Source organism: Lithobates pipiens, unplaced genomic scaffold (genome assembly GCF_037356315.1).
Source record: "Lithobates pipiens isolate NorthernLeopardFrog02 unplaced genomic scaffold, aLitPip1_a1.2 Scaffold_25, whole genome shotgun sequence".
In the NCBI taxonomy this organism is placed as follows: domain Eukaryota; kingdom Metazoa; phylum Chordata; class Amphibia; order Anura; family Ranidae; genus Lithobates; species Lithobates pipiens.
In genome coordinates this window covers 206,437,989-206,461,254 of record NW_027507787.1, presented here as the reverse complement: position 1 = coordinate 206,461,254, position 23,266 = coordinate 206,437,989, and the positions used below count along the sequence as shown (strand labels likewise).

The window sequence follows — 23,266 nt, the reverse complement described above, 5'->3', positions numbered from 1 at the left end:
TGGTTTTTATTAAAGAGTAACTGAAACGTTCATTGATGTCTTTCTTCTGCTCCTACCGGGGAATAGAGAGTGTTGTCTTCCTTCTAAAATTTTGAATAAATTCTTTGCCCACCTATCCTCATGCTGGAGAGATTCTATAGCTTTTTAACCACTTTAGCGCTCGCACTTGTATATCTCTTATTTTTTTTTTATTTTGGGCCTTTTGGTCAGCAGTAACTATATTATCTATTTTTTTCGAAATAGACAAGGCTTTCATTTTAGATAAATATTTGGCCTTTGCGAAAATTGTTTTAATTCCTGTGCAACTATAGACAAAATAGGTAACCAGTCCCAATGTTCCTTTTTTAAAGTGGAACATAACTCTCCTAAACAAAAAAAATGCATTACTTCACCCCTCTCACACTCTTACACAAATCTTAAAAAAAAAAAAATGTTCTTATATTTTTAACTGTTTTGCTTTTTTTGCTGTAAGGCAGCAATTCTGAGTTTCCAGCCCATGCCTGGCCCTGCTGCCTCCTCGGGCTACTAAGCTGCGAGTTTGCCATGCATGTGCACACATGTAGTGGATGTGAGCACACACACACGAATGCCATTGGGTACTACAGTGCCCATCCACCAGAAGCTGGTTGCAGAAGCACAGCTAGTCTCTGCCATCTCCCAAATGCCTGGAAGAGACTGGCAGCGCATCTGTGCATGAGCCATTTAAAAAAAAAAATAATAATAATTTTAAATAGCAGCACGGAACAGGGTTAAAGCAGGCCTTCAGTCATTTTTTCAACTTTCCATTTAAATCTTCTGCAATTGTTGTTTTAACTTTGGATAGTAAAACATATAGATATATATATCTTTTTTTTTTCTGCCAGTAAAATACCTTATACAGCCCACTTCCTGTTTCTTGTCTGGTCATTAGCCTAGGCTTATGACATCATACACAGCTCTCTCTTCCACTCTCTTGTGAGAGCTTGCTAGAAAGGGAGGGGGGGTGTGAGTCTTAAGAGAGCCAATGAGAGCCGCAGAGCTGGAGGTGTGCCTCTGTGTAAATCCAGGAAGTGAACAGGCAGCAGCTTCAGCTGCCCACAGTTAAAATTGTTGCAGCCAGTATAGACTCACAGTATATATAAAATAATAGTGAAAGTGGTTGGAGGGAAGGTTCAGAATGGCAAAGATGTTATTATTACAAATTATGTGAGCAGGCTGCAGTTCCTCTTTAACATATCTTCCAACTTTTTGAGACGGGAACGAGGGGCGCCTATTATAACAAAAGTATGTAGGGATAGGACCTACCCCCTGCTACACCCCCTTAAAGGAGAATTATACAAAATAATTATGAGTTCAACCCAAGCGCTTTTTTTTTTTTTTACCACTACTATTCCTTTATATTGGCTTTTCATATATACAAATGCAGAAATTTAGAAATTGGATGAAAGGTTTAACACTGGAAAACACTTTTTGAAAGATAAAAAGTGTATTTTATGTACAACTATTATATAGATCAGACCAAAATGAGGGACAAATGAGGAGTAAAGAGGGACAGAGGGACGTTCCAAATCCGGGACAGTCCCTCGAAATCAGGGACAGTTGAGAGGTATGCTTTAAATTTGGCTGTGATTATTATACACAGCGGGAGCCAATCAGCGGGTACAGTGAACTCGATGTTTGCTGGCACCAAATGATCATTTGGTACAGAGGCAGAACAGCAGTCTGCCTGCGTAAACAAGGCAGATTCCCATTCTGTCAGTAAGGAAGGCATGGATCCTGTGTTTCTGCAAAGCAGGGACAATGATCCATGTCTTTCCCTAGTAAAAGCAGCACACAGACTACAAAAAAATAGGCTAGCCACACAGTTAACCCTTTGATCACCCCTGATGTTAATCCCTTCCCAGCCAGTGTCATTGGTACAAGGACCGTGCAGATTTTTTAGCACTGATCACTCTATTGGTGTTACTGGTTCCCAAAAAGGTGTCAAAACAGAACCTGTGACCTGCACTTAACAGCCCCCTTGTGATAGCAATAAAGTTAAAGAAAATAAAAAAAAGTTTCAAAATTAAAGTTTGCTAAAACATTTATTAAAAATAACTTGTTTTTAAAGGCTTCTACCCCATATTAGGGTAATCACTCACTTTTAATTATAAATTGATGAGCTGTAAGAGTTTTTATGGCATTGCCTATGAACAATTTTGGGTACTATCATTATAAGGCTTGACATGTACGGTATTTACTCGACCCAACTTCATCTTTTTATGTTTTACCAAAGCATTGAGTATTATGTTATAATTGTGTGCATTAAAATGAATATGTATTTTTACTGAAAATATTGGTTTGACAGGTTGATGGTTGAGCTAAATGCTTGTGATACAAAATAATTGCAACTGTCACCTTGTAATTCTACAGGGCCTTTGCTTGAAGGGAGGAGAGGACAGTAATCCTTAAAGTGTTTGTTAACCTAAAAAAAAAAAAGAAAGGATCCTGTTCCCTTAAAGCATGTTATACGGCGCAGTGCCTGTGCTGTGTAATTTTGCAATTTGGCCTCTTCTATCACCTAAAAAACCTGGCTGATCCTGCCTGGCTATACCCTCCCCCCTGTAAACTGACCATGATTTATCATGGCTGCTGAGCCCTGACACTGTGGTTAGTTTACATGCCTCCATCATCTGCAGCCCTACTCTGTTCTTCTCTGTCTACCTCTTCTCCCGACCCCCCCCCCCCCCCCCGTCTGCTTATGTCAGCGCCCGCCCCCTCCTCTCCTGCTTCTCTCATAACTACTATAAAATCCTCCCACCCCCTCTGTAACATAATGTTATGTGTCCCTGTGCCTGTGTTATATAAAAAAAGCTGCTGATCTGTACCTATATGAGAGCGTCTCCTGGCGCTTATGTGACTCCTCGGCTCTCTTCTCTCCGGTTGAGGTCGGCAGGAGTGCTCGGCCCTGCCCTGTCAGCCAGGCAGAGGAGAAAGCTGAGGAGTCACGTGAGCCCCGGGAGATGCTCTCATATAGGTACAGATCAGCAGCTTTTTTTATATAACACAGACACAGGGACACACATTGTTTGTTATGTTACAGAGGGGATGAGAGGTTTTTATAGTAGTGGCTTAACAACCACTTTAAGCCTAAAATGTGAGTAACGTGAGCAAGAAAAAAAAAAAGCCCTGGCAACAAATTCATTTAAGGCAAGATCTCTGCACATGACTTCCCAGGTACCCCAACTTTAGTGACCCCCAATGATGTGTCTCATGCTTTTTACGCCATCAAAAATGTAAAAAAAATTAGTTTGACTACTTAATATACTTTAAATGGAAACTTTCTGCCTTGCCTAATGTGGTCAAAGTACGGGTTCACTTTAAATGGAGCCTGTGTTCACGCAGCGATTAATCCGTGGAGAAATAAATACCTCTTTACTCCAACATCTCTACGTTTTTAGGAAGTGACAAACAATCTGATGCACTCAGCGAAATAGGCAATCTCGTTTGTGACTAAATCTGGTTATTTTTAACTCCGCAAATAACTTCTCTCACTTCTAGCATTTCCATCTACCAACATATCAATTTGCTCACCTCTCTTGAAAATGAAATGAAAGATTTTGAAGCCGTGGAGATCAAAGGATTCTTGGTTACACACTACGTTATGTCAAATGAGAAGGATGAATTATGTCTTTAAAAAGATCAGTAATAATGTATATTTCCTCCACACTTTATTACAGCTCATGCAAGCATTGATTTTTCTAAAGAGCCTTTCTTTTTTTTTCCTTTCTCCGTGTCGCTTGTTGCCGATTCGGAATTGATGTTGCGGCTGCTGCAAGCCCGGGCCGGGATGCGCAACTTATGATGGGGACACCGCTGTGCATCTGTTTATATGAAACAAATGTTTGAAGTTTGTGAATATTTTAGTAACAAGGAACTCTATTAAGCACTAGCTGTATGTCTCTGCTTTGGTTATATAACCCCATTATAGATTTTCAAAAGGTGCAATTCTTTCTGTATAAAAAGGAAAAAAAATGTGTAGAAAGGAGTCAGAAGCAAACAATATACTTTGCAGATAAAAATGGATCATGTTTAACCCGTTGATGTTCATACAAAAGAAATACTGCTTGTGCAAAAAAATCAAAAACATGAAATGAAACCATTGCAGTGTAAATATCCAGCAACACCACTAAAGTGAGATATACCGTAATCACAATTACATAGCATATACAAAAAACAGTGTTGCGCTAAACATAAATTTTGCACATCAAGTGTTACAAAAAGTCCAATTGTGAAAAGACTCAAAAAACACAAATCTGAGAAATTGCAGATGAATCCGGAAGACCCTCCGCCTCGTGCAGATACCTCCACCACAAGCAATATAGACTCTTACCAGAGAGCCTGGACCCTTTATTACAGAGGGTCAAACAGGCTTGATGGAATAATCTTTGCAGGGGTCATCAGCTGGAGATGTGTTCTCAGATCAAATTAAGAACTTTAATTGGATAATAATACCAGGCTCCATTCAACACACGACCAGGTTTAACCATGCAAATGAAGGAGATGCCAGATAGTGTAAAATCCCAAAGGACTCATTTAATAAAAAGCATTGCATTTGTTCAGATAAAAACCAGCGTTGTATACAACATAGGCGGCAGCCATAAAAACATCCAGATACTGTAAACGGGAACACGATGGCAAGAAACAGCTCCTTTAACCGTCCGGTTTAGTCGCTAAGAGGACTTCTTCCGGGGCATGGCCATCATTTCCTGCTATCGCAAAATATATAGGAAACCACATCCAAACCTCACTCTCATGCAAACAGGAACTAATCTATAGGAAACGGGCAATTCAAGGCTTGTTTTCATTCCTGCAGCCACAGGAGAGAAGAGATGTATCCCGTCCAAACCTCACTCTCATGCCAACGGGAACTGATCATATTATGTTCCATCAGTGCTGTAAAAATGTGTAAAATATGCATTTTCATTTTCTTTCCACATTTTCCAAAAACTTGTAGGGAAAAAATGACATGTTGAAAAGACTCATATGCCTCATAGAATATATATTTGGTTTTTGCTTTCCAAAATGGGGTCCTTTTGTGGGTGTTTCCATTGTCCTGGTGCTCCAGGGCCTTCAAAATTGTAATAGGTAGTCAGGAAATTAAATGTGTAATTTATGTCCCTAGAACGCCCGACAGTGCTCCCTGCATGTTGGGTCTCTGTGGCCAGGCTGTAAAAAAAAGTCTCGCACATGTGGTATTGCTATACTCAGGAGGAGTAGCAGAATGTATTTTGGGCTGTAGTTGCAAGTATGCATACGCCATGTGAGAGAAATAACTTGTTAATATGACAATTTTGTGGAAAAACAAAAATCTTGTTTTTAAACCAACCTCCAGCCTGTATGGGATCATCATGATTGGTTGTTAAAGGTGGTCATTTGATCAGGAATGACACTGATTGATTTGTGAGCTTTAGGTTGAGATCTGCGTGTCGGTGACAGCACGGTTCAAGAGCTGTAGTGGAGTGCCCATTTATTCAGATGCAGGCGCAGTTCCCTTTAACTCTATTTCTCACACCTCCTGGGTTCTTGGACATGGCCAGTGAGGTTAAGTTTCTCTACTTCCCTCCACTAGGAGGCCATACCTCATAAGGCAGGCATAGGTAGCCTGGCTGTAGTCAGGTGAGAGGCACTCCACTGTCAGAAGTGTGGGTAGTCAGGCCAGAGCCTAATAGCACGCAGCTTCTACGGAAGACCCAGTAAATGTGAGGATCACCCCCCCCCCAGTTTCTGTTGGACCACTACAGTACCGGGAGGGGGGGGGTGGGGGTGGGCACTTAATCTTTTCAGCTTGGATCTTTCCAGCTGATCACCTGCAGTACCAGCACAAGTAGCTGTGTTCTGAACTGTTTTAGGGATCATTCTATGAAGCCACGAAATGCCTTGATTAAGTCATGAGACATTACTGTGAAGAGTCCATGTCTGTGTAGCTTTCATATGTCATTCAGTTGATTCTAATATAGAACTAGCAGGTCCTCTCATCATGGAAAACTGTGCCTGCAGACTGTGGTTGTCAAGGAGTAGAATTTGTAACATTTAGGGCAGTCCCCCTGTCAGAACACAATATTCAGCAGGGGAGATCGCTGCACTAACATCTCTTAAGCGTGCCAGGCGGTTTGAATCTTGTCCAGTTCAGCAGGGACCGGCCAAGATTCAAACCATGTATGGGCAGGCTGACTGTACCCAAGTAGAGCGAGCGCTCAACTTGGGTACAACCAACCTGTCTGATTTTTTTTTTTAATGCAATTATTGCCAGCAACTATAGCCCCTAGCAATAATCGCTGATAACCATGACTTAAAGCAGCCGTTTTTTAAAGTGGTTGTAAATGCTCATGGTTTTTTTTTTTTTTTTTTTACATTCATGCATTGTATGCAAGAAGGTAAAAAACTTTCTTTGTGCACCAGCCTCCCCTAATACTTGCCAGAGCCCCATAGTGATCTAGCGATGTGCACAAGAACCTCGGCTCCCCAGGGGCCCTTTCTCCTCATTGGCTGAGCCAGCAGCAGGAGCCATGGGCTCCCACTGCTGTCATTTACAGCGAGTAAGCCAATGAGGTGCGAGAGGGGGCAGGCCTGAGTCAGGGATCTGTGTGTGAATGGATACACAGAGCATCAGCTCGGGAATGAGCCTGCTTGGGTGCCCCCATTACAAGCTGCTTTGCTCTGGAGGCAGGAGGAAGTGGCCAGCAGTGCTGGCTGGGGACCTGAGGAGGATCTGGGTGGCTCTTTGCAAAACCACTGCACAGAGCAGGTAATTATAACATGTTGTTTGTTTTTTTTTTGTTTTTTAATTGCCTTTAATATCACTTTAACCCTAAAGGAACTGTTGAAATAATTTTCCCATCTCAAGTAACTTCCGGCATAACCAGTTCATGGGGGAGTCAGTGGGAAAAATGCCCCTTATATTGGTGGTCAGTAGGAAGAATGCCCCTGTTAGGCCTCTTGCACAATGCTGCCTAAAAACTATGTTTTTTTTTGGCATACAGGCATGTTTGTATTGACCAGTTAAAAAAAAAAAAAGTACAGAAATCTGAGGTGCTGGTTATAATAATATAAAATATAATGATATATAATATAATAATTCTACATGTGCACAAAATGTTAATTTGAACAGGTTAAAATTCCATTCTGCAATCTAGAATTTGTTTTGTTACTCTTGTACGCACATGCGCAGAAATGCACTAAATATGTGCAAAATAAACGCAAGCAATTTTGCCCAGGAATACTGAAGTTCAAACTGTGCCCTTACTGTTGTAGTCAGAATAACATACCGTATATACTCGAGTATAGGCCGACCCGAATATAAGCCGAGGCCCCCAATTTACCCCCAAAAAACTGGGAAACTTATTGACTCGTGTATAAGCCGAGGGTGAGACATGCCTGTCCATCCCTGTGTGTGTGTCCGTCCATCCCTGTGTGTGTGTCCGTCCATCCCTGTGTGTGTGTCCATCCATCCCTGTGTGTCCGTCCATCCATCCATCCCTGTGTGTCCGTCCATCCATCCATCCCTGTGTGTGTGTCCATCCATCCATCCCTGTGTGTGTGTCCATCCATCCATCCCTGTGTGTGTGTCCATCCATCCATCCCTGTGTGTGTGTCCATCCATCCAGCCCTGTGTGTGTGTGTCCATCCATCCAGCCCTGTGTGTGTGTGTCCATCCATCCCTGTGTGTGTGTGTCCATCCATCCCTGTGTGTGTGTGTCCATCCATCCCTGTGTGTGTGTGTCCATCCATCCCTGTGTGTGTGTGTCCGTGCAGCCTTGTGTGTCCAGCCTACCTGTGTCCCGTGCCTCCATCGTCCCGTGCCTCCATCGTCCCGTGCCTCCATCGTCCCGTGCCTCCATCGTCCCGTGGCTCCATCGTCCCGTGCCTCCATCGTCCCGTGCCTCCGTCCCGTGCCTCCGTCCCGTCCCGAGCCTCCGTCCTTCTGCCATGCCAGGATCGCCGCTCTTCGTCGGCGCCTCGGCGGCCATCCCTCTGTTCAAAAGCCGCGCCTCCGTCTGTGATAGGCGGAACACTCAATTTCCCAGCAGTCTGTGTTCCGCCTATCACGGACATCCTCTCATCCTCGTCCGTAGTATGAGGATGAGCGGATGTCCGTGATAGGCGGAACACTGACTGCTGGGAAATTGAGTGTTCCGCCTATCACAGACGGAGGCGCGGCTTTTGAATAGTAGAATGTCCGCCGTCTGTCTGCTCGACACGCTGATCGGGCAGGCAGACGGCGATGACTCGAGTATAAGCCGAGGGGGGCACTTTCAGCCTCAAAAAAGAGGCTGAAAATCTCGGCTTATACTCGAGTATATACGGTACCTACAGATAGCTGAAAACATCATTGATGTCCTGCCTCTGACACAGCGAGGCACAGCTCAGGGAACTCTTAGCCCTTGTACACACGGTCGGAGAATCTGTCGGAATGAGTCTTATCGGACTGTGTCGTCAGATAATCCGACTGTGTGTGGTATGCATCGGACTGATTCCGTCCGAATCTCCGTCCGACCCAATTTTCCAACATGTTGGAAATATTTCCCGACCAACTGGGCCGGACGGACCTAATCCGATCATATGTAGAGCATTTTCATCGGACCAAGTGCCACGCATGCTCAGATCAAATTCCTACATCAAAGCTATTGGCTACTAGCCTGAATGTAGTCCCATCGTAACGAAATTACGTCATCACGTTCTGAAAGATTGGATTTTTCGCCAACTTGGCCCGACCGTGTGTATGCAACAGTTTCGGACACAATCCGTCGGACTAAATCCGACGGGCAAAATCCGACGGATTTGGTTGGCAAAATCTCCGACCGTGTGTACGTGGGCTTAGGAACCTCTGGAGGAACTCTTGGGTTGCCTGAAGTCTTCCAGTTGCTGCCCTGACCTCAACTTCTGAAAGTGCCTAACAGCGTCAAGTAGGGGAGACCCGAGTTCACTGACTTTGCTGCTTGCTTTTCCCATGTCTCTCTAAATGGGTAAAAAATATGAACTTCTAAACCGAGGTAACCAAAGGGCAAAATCTATATTGTTAAACAAGAAAAAATCAGTCTTGTGTTTTTTTTTGTTTTTTCAGAGAACACGTCCTATTCAGGTCCTCTTTTGTTTCCTTGTGGGGCTCTGAAAAGGGAAGTCCTTCCAAAAAGACTGAAGGAAACAGGTAAGAATTCTGATAATAAAAAGTGAGCCGCATGATCAGGGCCGTGTGGCTGTACCGTATGTTTTTTGAGGTATGGAGGGCATTGAAGAAAACGCATGCAAAGATGTATATACAAAGCAGAATTGGGAGAGATTTATTAAAACTGGAGCACACAGAATCTGGTGCAGCTGTGCATAGTAACCAATCAGCTTCTAGGTTTTAGGCCCCGTTCATACTGGTGTGAGGTGTGACAAGTCAGATGAAATGTGAAATTCAATGTTTCCCTAAGAAAGCTCTCTTGACTGATCCTACACAAGTCTGTCTGACTTTAGAAATGGTTCCTGCACTGCATTGGTCCGACTTTGATAGGACTTCAATGCCATAGAGTGTAAAAAGTCGCATTGCGTCAGATCAAAGTTGGATCGGACGCCTTGCGACTTTCATATCGGAGCAGTGTGAACCTGGGCTTATCGTCAAAGCTTAATTGAACAAGCTGAAGTTAGAAGCTGATTGATTACTATGCACAGCTGCACCAGTTTTAGTAAATTCCTCCCAATTATACTCCATTCCACTCCAGCAATGTGCTGTTCAGGAGCTTCCTTGATGCCTGCTGACACATCCAGCTGGATTTCGATCTTTGTCCATTTTGATTGGTGGGGCCTAAATGATGTTACTCCTGCACAGGAGTTCATTCAAGAGGAGGTCAAGCCCCCCCATGAAAAATGTAAAGCCAGCAGCTATAAATATAGCAGCTGCTGACCTTTAATACGTGGACACTCACCTGTCCAGGAAACCCGCTATATCGGCACCCCAGTCAATCTTGGGATTGGCTGTCGGGTGCAGCCACCACCATTCCTGGTAAGGGAACCTGGCAGTGAAGCCTTTCAGCTTCACATCCGGTTACCTGCTACGCTTTCTAATTGATCCGGTGGAGGACGGAGAAGGGGGCCGAACCTCCCAAGAGACCGAGCTCCCGGAAGTGGGGAACGGTACCTGTCCCCCCTCCCCCCTGAAAGGTGTCAAATGTGCCACCGGAGGGAAGAGGAGACAGAGCTTTGAGTGGAACTCTGCTTTCATCTCGGCAAAATTTAGAACAGGCAGGTAAGAATAATCTAAAACAGAGGAGATGTAGTGTGTTTCTTCTGTATTACAAAGCATGTCTGTTTGCAAATTTTCATTTGTTGGGTAAAGTTCCACATTAATAGTGAATTCGGTGACTAACCAGGCTGTCAGTTGCCGAATTTACACTTGCATATTGATTTACTGTTGGTGGAGAGTAGAGATAATAAAAGACCCCAGGAGAGGGTCTGCCTGCCACCTAAGGCCCACAGCTCATCTAAGCCTGAAAATTGTGGGAAATACAAAGTACGTGTTGGGAGTAGTGCTGGAGGAACACTGACAGCTCTTCATAAGCGCTGCATCGGCTCTCTTTAATCAGCATTTTAAACGGCCTTAATCTGCGGAGGCTTCTCACTTTGTGATGAGGATTGCGAAGCATATCCTCCACGCTGCAAATACTTTATTGTATTATCTGGATTTCCATAAGAAAAGTCCAGTGGTTTTAGTGCTCATTTTCTCCCGGTGAAATTGCAGGTGTAGGTCTTTGTAATGGGCCGATGTCGGGAGACAGCCAGTTTTATAGAAATACATTTTTATTTTCTAATTACAGATGTACCTCTGGAGACTATTACTGTTTATCAAACAGCCCAGCATCCCGATATACGACCGTCGCTGACGCATTATTTCACCCAGGTATATTAATATTAACGGCTCCTCCTTACAAAATCTAATAAATGTTCTAGGTTTATTCCCTTCTCAAAGAAAATCTTCGCTCTTGCATTTTTCATTCCCTCGGAACAGCAAAGCACTTTTGTCCCGATTCTTATTACAGTCTAGTGCCACTTGTTTTATCTCCCATAATGACTACAGGAACCAATCGGAGTTCTTTTAAAGTAGCACCCCGCATTTTCACTCCATTAAATAAAAAGCTTTTGCAGTCTGTCAAGTGTTCATGAATTGTCTTTTAGATCTATACTTTAAATCAGTAGTTGTCAACTTAATGTGTATAGGGGAACATAACTGTGGCCCCTGACATCGCCAAAGTTCACTAGATGTCAAAGTAATGTTCAGTAGATGTAAAACTAGAGAGACCTGCCAGAGACTATAGACATACTGTAGGAAGTGATGATCAGAGACTGCGGACATGCTACGGCTGTGGTTGGAGACTGAAGACATGCTGCAAAAGACAATCAGAGACTGGGGACATGTTACATGAGGCTAATAGAGATTATTGTATTGCCCCTTTATAACTTCCATTAAAGACTGATGTGATTCAAGGGCTGCACGACAAGTGCTAAATTTGCCCTTGGGTAGCATTATGAACACCAGGGCTTGAAAGGTAGCTGTCCGGAGACAAACATGGACTGATAATGCTTTTCTCTGCCCGGCTATCAGACTGGTTCTTTCACTCTAGTACATTCAAACTTACTGGCTGGAAAATGCACACAGCAAGTTAAAATGGGCCTTCACCGGAAAATTTAAGTTAACCTCAAATCTTCCTCCACCCAGGTGGTAACAAAATCGCAGTATTTTTCTTTTTTTTTTTTTTTCCTTTTGGAAGCAAGTACCCTTTTCTGGTGGTACGTGCTCCCACATCATTCCTCACCTCGGCCCACCTTCAGCCTTCTTGGAGACACTTAGGCTCGGTTCACACAGGGGCGACTTGTCCAGGCGACTTCGCCGCCTGACAAGTCGCGCTCCGTTCTGTACTACGGAACCGTTCTAATAGGAGCGACTCAAGTCGCTCCTACTTGGAAAAAAGGTTCCTGTACTACTTTTGCGACGACTTCGGGCGACTTGCATTGACTTCTATACAGAAGTCTTTTTGCAAGTCGCCGCTGATCGTGTGCAGGTCGCGGCGCTGCAAGTCCTGCCGCCCGCTGTGTGAACCGAGCCTAAAACAATGAGAAATAAATAGATACAAATTATTTCTCCCTCAGCGCTCAGGCAAAAAATTATAAAGTATTAAAGCTGCTACTATAAAAAATATGAACTGTATCAAAAAATATGTTTAAAAAAACAAAAGTCTTTAAAACATTAGTAGCGCTTAAGAAGTTCATATGTAAATAAAGATAAAAAGTTCCACTTGCATTTAATTATACAAAGCAGGGTGTGGGATAGTAGCTGATCCGTTCGTACAAAATGTTGAACACCAAACCTCTGCTGATCAAAATCCCAGATAAATCCTTCAGCACATTGCTTATATGGGAATCCCCTGTAGGTAATTCACTTGCTGGAAGATAATGGGTTAACAGCGTGCCTTTCACTGGTTTGGTATCAGCGGACTCTGTTTAATTCACTCAAATAGGGCTGGATCCGTGGATGGATGTTTGGATGGCTGTCAGCGCACTCTGCATGCTTCCATCTAAATTTAGCTCATGACCAGCGAAGAAACAGAAGTGCCCGTAGTGTAATCCAGTATATTACAATAATTTTATTTAAAAAAACAAAGTGATCCCATATAGATGTACACTTACAATGTATTCTATCTCCGTACTAAATCATTGAGTCCAGATATACCTTATTACCACTGAGGGTGGTATTCCCGGGTAAGGTATCGCAGAAAATCAACGGCGTGGGTAGCTGTGTGGTCATGCCCTAACGTGTGTTTCCACAATGCTTTCGTCAGAGGGCACCCCCAGTGTTAATAAGGTATATCTGGACTCAATGATTTAGTACGAAGATATGATACATGCTTATATTATTTTTGATACATTGTAAGTGTGCATTCTATATGGCAGGGATATGCAATTAGTGGACCTCCAGCTGTTGCAAAACAAAAAAGTCCCATCATGCCTCTGCCTTTGGGTGTTATGCTTGTGGCTGTCAGAGTCTTGCTATGCCTCATGGGATTTGTAGTTCTGCAACAGCTGGAGGTCCGCTAATTGCATATCCCTGCTATATGGGATCACTTTGTTTTTTTAAATAAAATTATTTTAATTTACTGGATTACGCTACGACCACTTCTGTTTCTTCGCTGGTCATGAGCTAAATTTAGATGGAAGCATGCAGAGTGCGCTGACAGCCATCCAAACATCCATCCACGGATCCAGCCCTATTTGAGTGAATTAAACAGAGTCTGCTGATACCAAACCAGTGAAAGGCACGCTGTTAACCCATTACCTTCTGGTAAGTGAATTGCCTACAGGGGATTCCCATAGAAGCAATGTGGTGAAGGATTTATCTGGGATTTTGATCTGCAGAGACTTGGCGTTCAACATCTCAACATTTTGTACGAACGGATCAGCCACTATCCCACACCCTGCTTTGTATAATTTAGGCCCCTTTCACATGGGGCGGATCAGTAATGATCCGCCCCGTGATGATCTGCTTGCTCAGCGGGGATCGCTCCATTGTCCCCGTTGAGCCGGCGGCGGACAGGGCAGTCTCCGCACACTGTGCAGGGACCGCCCTGTCAGCTCTCTGCTCTCCTCTATGGGGATCAGATGAGCACGGACCGTCTGTCCGTGTTCATCCGATCCGCTCTGCAGACGGATAGAAAATTGGATTTTCCTCCGTCTGCAGAATCGGACAGTAGCGGAGGCGGACAATAGCGGGTGTCTGCGGATGTTCATCCGCAGACACCCGCTATCCCATAGGGATGCATGTATGTCCGTATTTCATCCACAAACGGATGGAAGAAATACGGACATACCATCCGCATGTGTGAAAGGGGCCTAAAACACAAGTGGAACTTTATATCTTTATTTGCATATGAACGTCTTAAGTGCTACTAATGTTTTAAAGACTTTTGTTTTGTTTTTTTTTAAACATATTTTTTGATACACTTCTTTGAGACACGTCTCACAACAGTCCACTATCTTGTGCATGCAATGCCCTTGATTCAGGCATGAAAAAGGGTTGGTTGTCACACCAGCAAAGTGGTACTTGCCCTGGAAGCAGATATGTTTTCTTGCAGCCATCTCTGTAAATCACCAGTGACAACTAGTAATATTTAAAATAGTTTTTGATAGACTTGAAAAGGTTAGAACCGCTGGCAGGTTATTACTACTATCTTTGACTTCATTAGAGAGCTATCCACTCACTTCCTGTCCTCCTGACAACCTTTTACCAGACAGTAAGTGAGGGGAACTCGCCAACAACAAAAATAAAAATGCTTTTCTTTGGTAGAGTAGAGGAAGGCTAGAACCCCTAGACATATTTTATTCTTGTCCCTTTTGCATTATTTCCCTCACTTCCTTCCTGGTGAAATCAGTATTGGTTGTTGTCAGCAGGATGGTGCTGGTGGCATTGATAGATGTGAACAGCAGAACTGATGACATTGGTGGATGTGATTAAAAAGATGGAACTGGTGGCATTGGTAGATTTTGTGAGCAGGATGAAACTGAGGACATTGGTGGATGTGGTCAGCAGGATGGAACTAGTGGCAAGGGTGGATGGGGTTAGCAAGATAAAACTGTTGGCAATGGTGTTTTTTTCAGCAGAATGGAACTGAGGGCATTTGTGGATGTGGTCAGCAGGATTGAACTGGTGGCATTGGTGGATGTGGTCATCAGGATGAAACTGGTGGCATTTGTGGATGTGGTCAGCAGGATGGAACTGGCAGCAAGGGTGGATGGGGTCAGCAGGATACAACTAGTGGTATTGGTGGATGTGGTTTGCAGGATGGAACTGGTGGCATTGATGGATGTGATCCACAGAATGGAACTGGTGACATTGGTGGATGTGGTCAGCAGGGTAGAACTAGTGGCATTAATGAATGTAGTCAGCAGGATGAAACTGATAGCATTGGTAGATGTGGCTAGGAGGATGTAGCTGATGGCATTGGTGGATGTGGTCAGCAGGGTGGATGTGGTCAGCAGAATGGAACTGATGGCATTGGTGAATGTAGTCAGCAAGATGAAGCTGGTAGCATTGATAAATGTAATCAGCAGGATGGAACTCCAGATACCTGGAAAAAAATTACAGCAATTATAATCCTTCCTCACCCTAAGAAACAGAAAATAGATTTTTGTTTTTCAGTTGTAAATACTTTTCAAGGACCTGGACAGATTTTATATATAGAGTGATATTTGACGATTCTTTAGCTTCTGTATAGAGCACACCAGTGAGCAGAGTCCACGCCAGTCATGCCTTTTAAGGGCTTGTTGGCCTACTTTTATTAAATCAAAAAGAAAACAAGTGCAATAACAGAAGGGTTGCCCACACAGGGGTATCAGCTTTCCACAGCAAACACTGTAAGTTGAACAGAAAATACCAAGCCACCTGGCTCTCTTTAGTAGCCCTGCTGCTCAAGCTTATGCTTCAGCCCTCTCGTCTCTATAACGGAGTTCCTGTACACTCTGTACCTCAGCACTCTTCCAGCTTCCTTGCTGTTCCAGCCCACAGGCTTGGACCCTCTGTCTGCTCTGACAGACAGAGCTGTGCTGACATGCACACTTCTCCCTTGCTTGCCTGGACTCCTTGGGAGGGTGGAGCCCAGAACCATGGTTTTGGCTCTGTTATAAGCCCAGGACCCACCTGTTCAATCAACCAGCCAGACTTCTGGCTGTTCCCAAAACCCGATCCCCGGATTGGAGATTCCGTCCCACCCATAACGCTATGGAATCTCCGGGCTCCAGGTCCCCAACTGGATTTTTGTAAACAATGAGGAAACTGAAAAGCCAGTTTCCTCCCAAATAAACAACTTCCCTGGAGCCCTTCAACCTGCCTGGTTGAGAACCTTGCATCCTTCTGCTGGTGGGGTACCACACTACCACAATAGATTTACCCCCAACTGTGCTTGGCTCAGCAGTCTCCCACTTCAGTATGAGAAGAGCACATCATGGGCAGTTTACACTCTACACCTGAGTCAATACAAAGCAGCCGAATGCCAACAGTCTCTGCTCCAGACAAATCTGTTTAGAATAGGACAATTCAATAACAAGGCCCAGTGCTAATGGAGCATATTAAATAGCACTGCAGAATGCCAAAGGGATTTTTATTGTACCAAAAAAAACAAATTGCACTCACGTTTACCACAATAAAACGCTGGATTGCACACGGGCGAATTGCTAGCGATTTGAAAGAAAAGGAGTTGGGACTTTAAATGAAGCACATGGTTTGCAAGACAACACAAAATGGTGGATAAATAAGCGGTTTAATAATTCATATACAAAACAATGGTATAAAACAATATCCTATTAATACTTGGCAAAATATCTAGAATTAATAGTGACACTGATAAACAGTGAGAACATACAGACTATGATATCAAATGGCAAGATAGGTAGAACAAGTAATAAAAATGGTACAGATATCGTTGCTTGGTACAATCAAGGGACCACCAGTGTCAAATTAGGTAAACAATTATTGCTCGATCATGCCTGCCCGATCTCGGACCTCAAAAATCCTGTTAAAGGAGTAATTCATATGTTGTCCAATGAAATTGGTGAATATAAGATGGCTGGTAGCTCGACGCGTTTCGTGGTTCAAGACCACTCATCAGGAGCAGACACGTCATGTTTCTAAAGTTAAAATGATATAATGAGTCATCATGGTTAAAGGGTACACCAGGGGCAGATACATCCCCTGAAGGGCTAGAATACTCACTAAAGTATGTTTGTTAGTGGTGGAAGGGCAAGAGTGGTAAGCCATCCAAAAAGACTGCAACCGGGAGCTGGGGCGGACGCCCCCGCCGCGGCGACAAACAGAGGCACCCATCGAGGATACACAGGACCACGAGGCACTCTAGGGGGAAGATGGCAAATTAAAATGTGAAGTGTGTGCAAGTATGTGAATGAGAAGAGAGTGTGTTTGGGAGGAAGAGTGCCAAATAGAATAATAAGGGGTGTAAACAGGGGTGTGAAAGCCAAAAAATGGGGGGGGGGAAGAGGGAGAATAATGTGAACTATGTAATAAAAGTGAAGTGATAATTATCCAGAGAAAGAGATCTCCCCCCTTTTTTCTCATACTGTATAGGGATGGAAGCACATGGTTTGCTCTATGTTTGTTACTTTGATAATTATAATTTTCATAATTATTCTGCCCCAATTGCTTCTCTGGTAACCTCGCCTGTTTTAATCATCATCTAGTTTCATCAATATTATTATGACCCATCATGTTTCTGACCCATTTGATCTATACATATTGTTTTTTAAATGTAAGCTCAATGTTCCCCCTTTGTTGGTCTGTGGTTGGTCAATGTGTGGGGCCGTCCAGACTCTGCATTATCCGGGAGTTGTGTTGTGCACTGTCGGCCCCCTATTTTCTCCAGCTTGATTTGGTGGGGGTGGGGGCGGGGCTTGCTGACATTGCGCATCGACGTTGCGCCACCCGCAGCAGGCTTGCGGTGTGCCATCAGGCGCGCCTGCGCCCGCTGCTGTTACCACACTCGTGGGCTTTGTTGGGACCGCCCAGTCCACCGTTGACGGTCGTCGGCCTTTGGCCGGGGCTCCTCCCACCTGTTTTGCTCAGCGCACGTGACGTGGGCGGGCTATCCTGCGGCGGCGCCTATATATGGACGCCCATCATGTTATGAGGGGATGCGGCACCCGAGACGCACTATCGGGCGGCTTTTGTCCTTCACCACACCATGCTTTTCTTAAAGCCATATTAGGTAAATCGTATTATTTCAGGCACCTTCACTCTCCACAACCTTCTCTTTCTCTGGATAATTATCACTTCACTTTTATTACATAGTTCACATTATTCTCCCTCTTTCCCCCCCCCCCCATTTTTTGGCTTTCACACCCCTGTTTACACCCCTTATTATTCTATTTGGCACTCTTCCTCCCAAACACACTCTTTTCTCATTCACATACTTGCACACACTTCACATTTTCATTTGCCATCTTCCCCCTAGGGTGCCTCGTGGTCCTGTGTATCCTCGATGGGTGCCTCTGTTTGTCGCCGCGGCGGGGGCGTCCGCCCCAGCTCCCGGTTGCAGTCTTCTTGGATGGCTTACCACTCTTGCCCTTCCACCACTAACAAACATACTTTAGTGAGTATTCTAGCCCTTCAGGGGGATGTATCTGCCTTTAACCATGATGACTCATTATATCATTTTAACTTTAGAAACATGACGTGTCTGCTCCTGATGAGTGGTCTTGAACCACGAAACGCATCGAGCTACCAGCCATCTTATATTCACCAATTTCATTGGACAACATATGAATTACTCCTTTAACAGGATTTTTGAGGTCCGAGATCGGGCAGGCATGATCGAGCAATAATTGTTTACCTGATTTGCAACTGGTGGTCCCTTGATTGTACCAAGCAACGATATCTGTACCATTTTTATTACTTGTTCTACCTATCTTGCCATTTGATATCATAGTCTGTATGTTCTCACTGTTTATCAGTGTCACTATTCATTCTAGATATTTTGCCAAGTATTAATAGGATATTGTTTTATTTATTTATTTATTTTAAATTGTTTATTTATAACTGGAAAAGAGGACCAGCCAGGCCACAACAAATATACAGATAACATAACCATCATACAGGTACAGTCCCGAACAATGCAATAACAGAAAAAATAGATCACAGAATAAAACGTCAACATGGGTATGCCCTGGTACCTATATTTTACGACCAGTAGCCATGGCTCAGCGGGGCCTCCCCCCGTTTTTTTCAGAGGTGTAGAAGACAGTAAGGGCTTGTGTAAAGCCCTGGAGTGCTAAGGGAAGCCAGGGAAGCCAGAGTAGAAAAAGAGTAGGAAAGGGGGGGAATAGGATGGTACAGGAGAGAGGAGAATAGGGGAAGGGTGTGGGAAGAGGGGAAGGGGAGGGGGAACTCACGAACATGGGTGTCCTGTTGCCGCTCGGGGAAGGCAATGCATCCCTACGGTTTATCCTGCTACTAATAGCCTCATGATGGGGGTCCTATGGGCTCTCTAAGAGCCTGCCCCTCTTGTGAGTATCTAAACATATTCCAGAGCTGCCATGTTTTGGAGTATAACTCCTGTCTATTTTGACTCGTCAGGATCAGGTCTTCCATCTTATTAATATCCTCCACTTTCCTAATCCAAGGATATTGTTTTATACCATTGTTTTGTATATGAATTATTAAACCGCTTATTTATCCACCATTTTGTGTTGTCTTGCAAACCATGTGCTTCATTTAAAGTCCCAACTCCTTTTCTTTCAAATCGCTAGTAATTCGCCCGCGTGCTGAAAAATATATAGTCATAATGACAGGGATGGAAATACACGACCTTACCAGGCCTTAATTTCATTTAAAGTCCCAATTTTTCCCTCTTCCCCCCCCCCCCCCCTTTTTTCTCAAAACGCTGGATTGGATATATTTGTCTGATCTTCTTCTGATAAAGCGGTATACAGCTATGTGCATATGTATATTGCTATTCAGTCGTATTGAACCCTCTGCGATTCAGCTGTATGGATACTGGGTCTGATACACTTGAAAGCCTTTTCCATAGAAAAACAATAGGCAAGAAGTAGGCAAATTTACAGGACAACGGTACTTTATTGTAAATGTATTATTAGTAGCATTAATATAATGCCTTTTCCATAGAATCAGGTCTTTTTCTCAACACTCCCTAGTTGCCCAGCTTTGTGGACAAGGGGGCTGGTTGTAGGAACCTGAAGGAGACAGCCAGCTCCCCATAACATATTGGGCTGGTGCTGAACCCGGCATGCAGCAGCCTTCAGTGGATTACACCAGTAATGCTGGGTTAAAAGGGGGAAGAAAAAAAATAACACGGATGGAGGTGAATTCCTCTGAAAGGTTAGTCTGGTACATAAGTTATGTAAAAAGTGATCTCTAGAGCATTGCGTGCTGCCTGAAAATAGTAGCGCAAAGGGTTTATATGCAGTATTCAAATTTTAAAAGACAAAAAAAAAACAAAAAAAAAAAACACGGTTTTCAAACTTTTTATTTTTGTTAGTCTTAAATGGGTACAAAAAAACTGCACACACCCTTTTTATATACCAGTGCGGCTCTTACACCAGCATTTTCAGGGATTTCTGTACTAACATTTCATCCATCTATCATGTCCTTATCTAGGAAGGCCTGCCAGCAAGTATTGTGTTTTTTAGTCCATCTGGAGTGAAGTTTTGTCTCAGTATTATCCAGGAACTGTCAGCTGATAAGCTTCATCAAATAAAGGTAAAACCATCATAGAGCAATGGATCTTCTCTAAACTGGTGACACTGGGCATTTCCACAACACGTTCAGCTGGGTTTACATATACACGTTCAGCAATTTTCGGTACATGTGTACCTCTGTCTGTTCAACAGAAGGCAGTTGTTAGGCTTCTGTTGTACGGCCATACTGAAAAACCGTCATTCGCTGATCCATGTATTCTGATGTGGGGAGGGGGGAGTCCCTGCTGTCAGATTACAATAGTGTGGTGGGGGAGATCCCTGCATCCACACAAGGGAGGTGAATCTGTCAGCTGTTTTTTTTGTTTTGTTTTTTAAACCCACTGGTTAAGAAAATAAAAAACTATCTGCTGGATTATATCTGCTTTACACATTTCTGGGATAATCAGGCGAAGTTCAGACTGAAACCCATCCACAATAGAAAAATAAAATCTGCCTCCTGCAGAAAAGGAAGTACACACTCCAGATTAACTACTCAGTGGGTAATGACATTTTGGGGAGAGATTTACTAAAACCGGTGCAGCTGTTCATAGTAACCAATTGAACAAGCTGATGTCAAAAGCCGATTGGCTACCACGCACAGCTGCATTCTCCAGTTTTTGTAAATCAACCCCAATGTTTATTTCTCTATACCAGGGATATGCAATTAGCGGACCTCCAGCTGTTGCAAACTTCAAGTCTCATCATGCCTCTGTCTTTGGGTGTCATGCTTATGGCTGTCAGTCTTGATATGCCTCATGAGACTTTTAGTTCTGCAACAGCTGGAGGTCTGCTAATGGCATATCCCTGCTCTATAACATGAGAGTTGTTGATACATACAAACTCACTGTGCAAAGGCGGGTGGAAAATTAGACCATGACACCAAGGCTGCGAGCCAGTGGTACTCAACACTTGGCCACCATGCTTCACCTTAGCACCTACAAAGTACATTTATTAATTACAACACCTAACTCTTATATTTTATTCCTGCCTAATATGTATACTTCCCAGCTATCTCACCATAGTTTCCCACTATTTAGTAGCCTCCCTGGCGGTATTCCCGAGTCTGGCTCGGGGTAAGATTTAATTACCATAAGCGGTATTCCCGAGCCAGACTCGGGATCGCATCGCCGGATCCATGGAGGGATTTACTTACCTTGTCCCCTGGATCCAGCGATGTCTCCCCGCTGGGATCAGTGAGCCGCCGTGTCTCGCTTGATCTGTGACAGCCAAGCTCCGTTCCCTGCGAGCGTTGCGACGCACGGGGATGGAGTTCGGCGCCAAATTCAAAAAGTAAAAAACACAGTATAGATGCAGTATACTGTAATCTTACAGATTACAGTACTGTATCAAATAATTACACATCCCCTTTGTCCCTAGTGGTTTGTCCAGTGTCCTGCATGCAGTTTTATATTATAAATACTATTCTTTATGCCAGGAAATTGGAGATTGTCCATAGCAACCAAAAAATGTCCCTTTACATCAAAAGTGGTTATAGACCAGATAGAAAACAGCGATAATAGATTAGAATCACTCGCAGAATTGAGCGATAGTGATTTGTGGGGAAATTTGTCATCAAACACTAAAAGTAATGACAGCGACAATTCTGCAACCCGGCATATTTCAGTGTTTTTGATTTGATTACATTATTGAATAATTTTTATTATTATTATTATATTATTATTTGTTATAGTTATTATATATATATATATATATATATATATATATATATTTATTCATTTATGATTTCATATTTCAAATTTTATCATACACGGGATGTCTATTAGACTCTCTTGTTTGGACGGATGAATTATTACAGGCCTACAATATAAAACGTCTAATTTCCATGCAAAATAATTGTACCGTTTTCAGCACCTAAAATCTGAAATAATCATACCGCCAGGGAGGTTAATGTTTTAAACAATATATAGGTTCCTGCACCTTGTAAAACCAGTGCTACAAACCAGTGAAAACTTCCATGCTGCTACCACCACTTTGTGTACAAGACACAATAAAATCTATAAAATACAAGTTACTATGCACAGCTGTACCCCATTCTGCATACATCAGTTTTATTAAATCTCCCCCTTTGTATTCTCTTCACTTTCTGTCTCGGGAACAGTGGTCATCAGGGCAAATAGATGTGAATTCACCTGGCGGGGTCAAAGACTGCAATAAAAACATGTCAGGGGTTCTAATTCCTCCCTCCTCTAGCCAAAATTAAAAAGAAAAAGTTTGGGCTATACATACACTTTAATGGGCTCCATTGAACAGAAGCAGTCTAGCTGATGGATCATATTTGTGTGTTTTGACTCTGAACATCCTGCAGATGTGTCTGACAATTTCTTTCCACTCTCTCTCTTTTTTTTTTTTCTAGTTTGCTGCGATTGGCCCTACCACCGCAGATGCCATGGTGGCAGAAGGCCTCCAAGTCAGCTGTACAGCACAGAACCCCTCACCTCAGGGTCTAGCAGAAGGTATAAGGAGGGTTGTGCAGCACTGACCCATTGTAATGGCGTTATCAGGACTGTCTGACAATCACAGCCTGAACAGACGTGGTGACTGCCTTGCACTGATTCCGTCCATGCTAAGAAGCCCGACCTTTTCTATTAAAAAGTGGGTTCTTGCTATGTGTACACTTTGAATAAAGTTGTATAGTCGTTTAAATGGACTTATTCTGAAGTTGTTACATAGTTGATTAGGTTAAAAAAAACAAAAAAACAAACACAGGTCCATCAAAGTTCAACCTCTATGTCTGTGTTGGTTTTATGTGCTAGTCCCCCAGTGTATAAATAGAACACGGGGGGGGGGGGGGGTAATTACTAAAATTGGTGCCACTCTGTATAGAAACCAATCAGCTTCCAGGTTGTAATGTCATTGAAGCTAAAGTTAGAAGTTGATTGGTTACTATGCACAGCTGCACCAGATTCCAGTTTTAGTAAATCTGCCCCATTGCTGTGGGGGAGATTTCATTGGCATGCGTTATATGACTAATAGGACTACTAAAACATGGAAATCA

At 43.4% G+C, this 23,266-nt stretch overlaps 1 protein-coding gene across 4 annotated transcripts in view; it reads left to right on the top strand.

Moving 5' to 3' along the window:
* UROS (uroporphyrinogen III synthase) overlaps window positions 1-22,914 on the top strand; it is a 77,067-nt gene extending 54,153 nt beyond the window's left edge. For all 4 annotated transcript variants that reach the window (XM_077455508.1, XM_077455505.1, XM_077455507.1 and 1 more), the window contains exons 7-10: window positions 9,083-9,166; window positions 10,815-10,897; window positions 20,171-20,272; window positions 22,625-22,914. In XM_077455508.1, coding sequence (XP_077311634.1) covers window positions 9,083-9,166; window positions 10,815-10,897; window positions 20,171-20,272; window positions 22,625-22,750 — 395 coding nt within the window. In that variant the 3' untranslated portion in view covers window positions 22,751-22,914. The remainder of the gene's footprint in view (window positions 1-9,082; window positions 9,167-10,814; window positions 10,898-20,170; window positions 20,273-22,624) is intronic.
* Window positions 22,915-23,266: the final 352 nt, after the last annotated feature.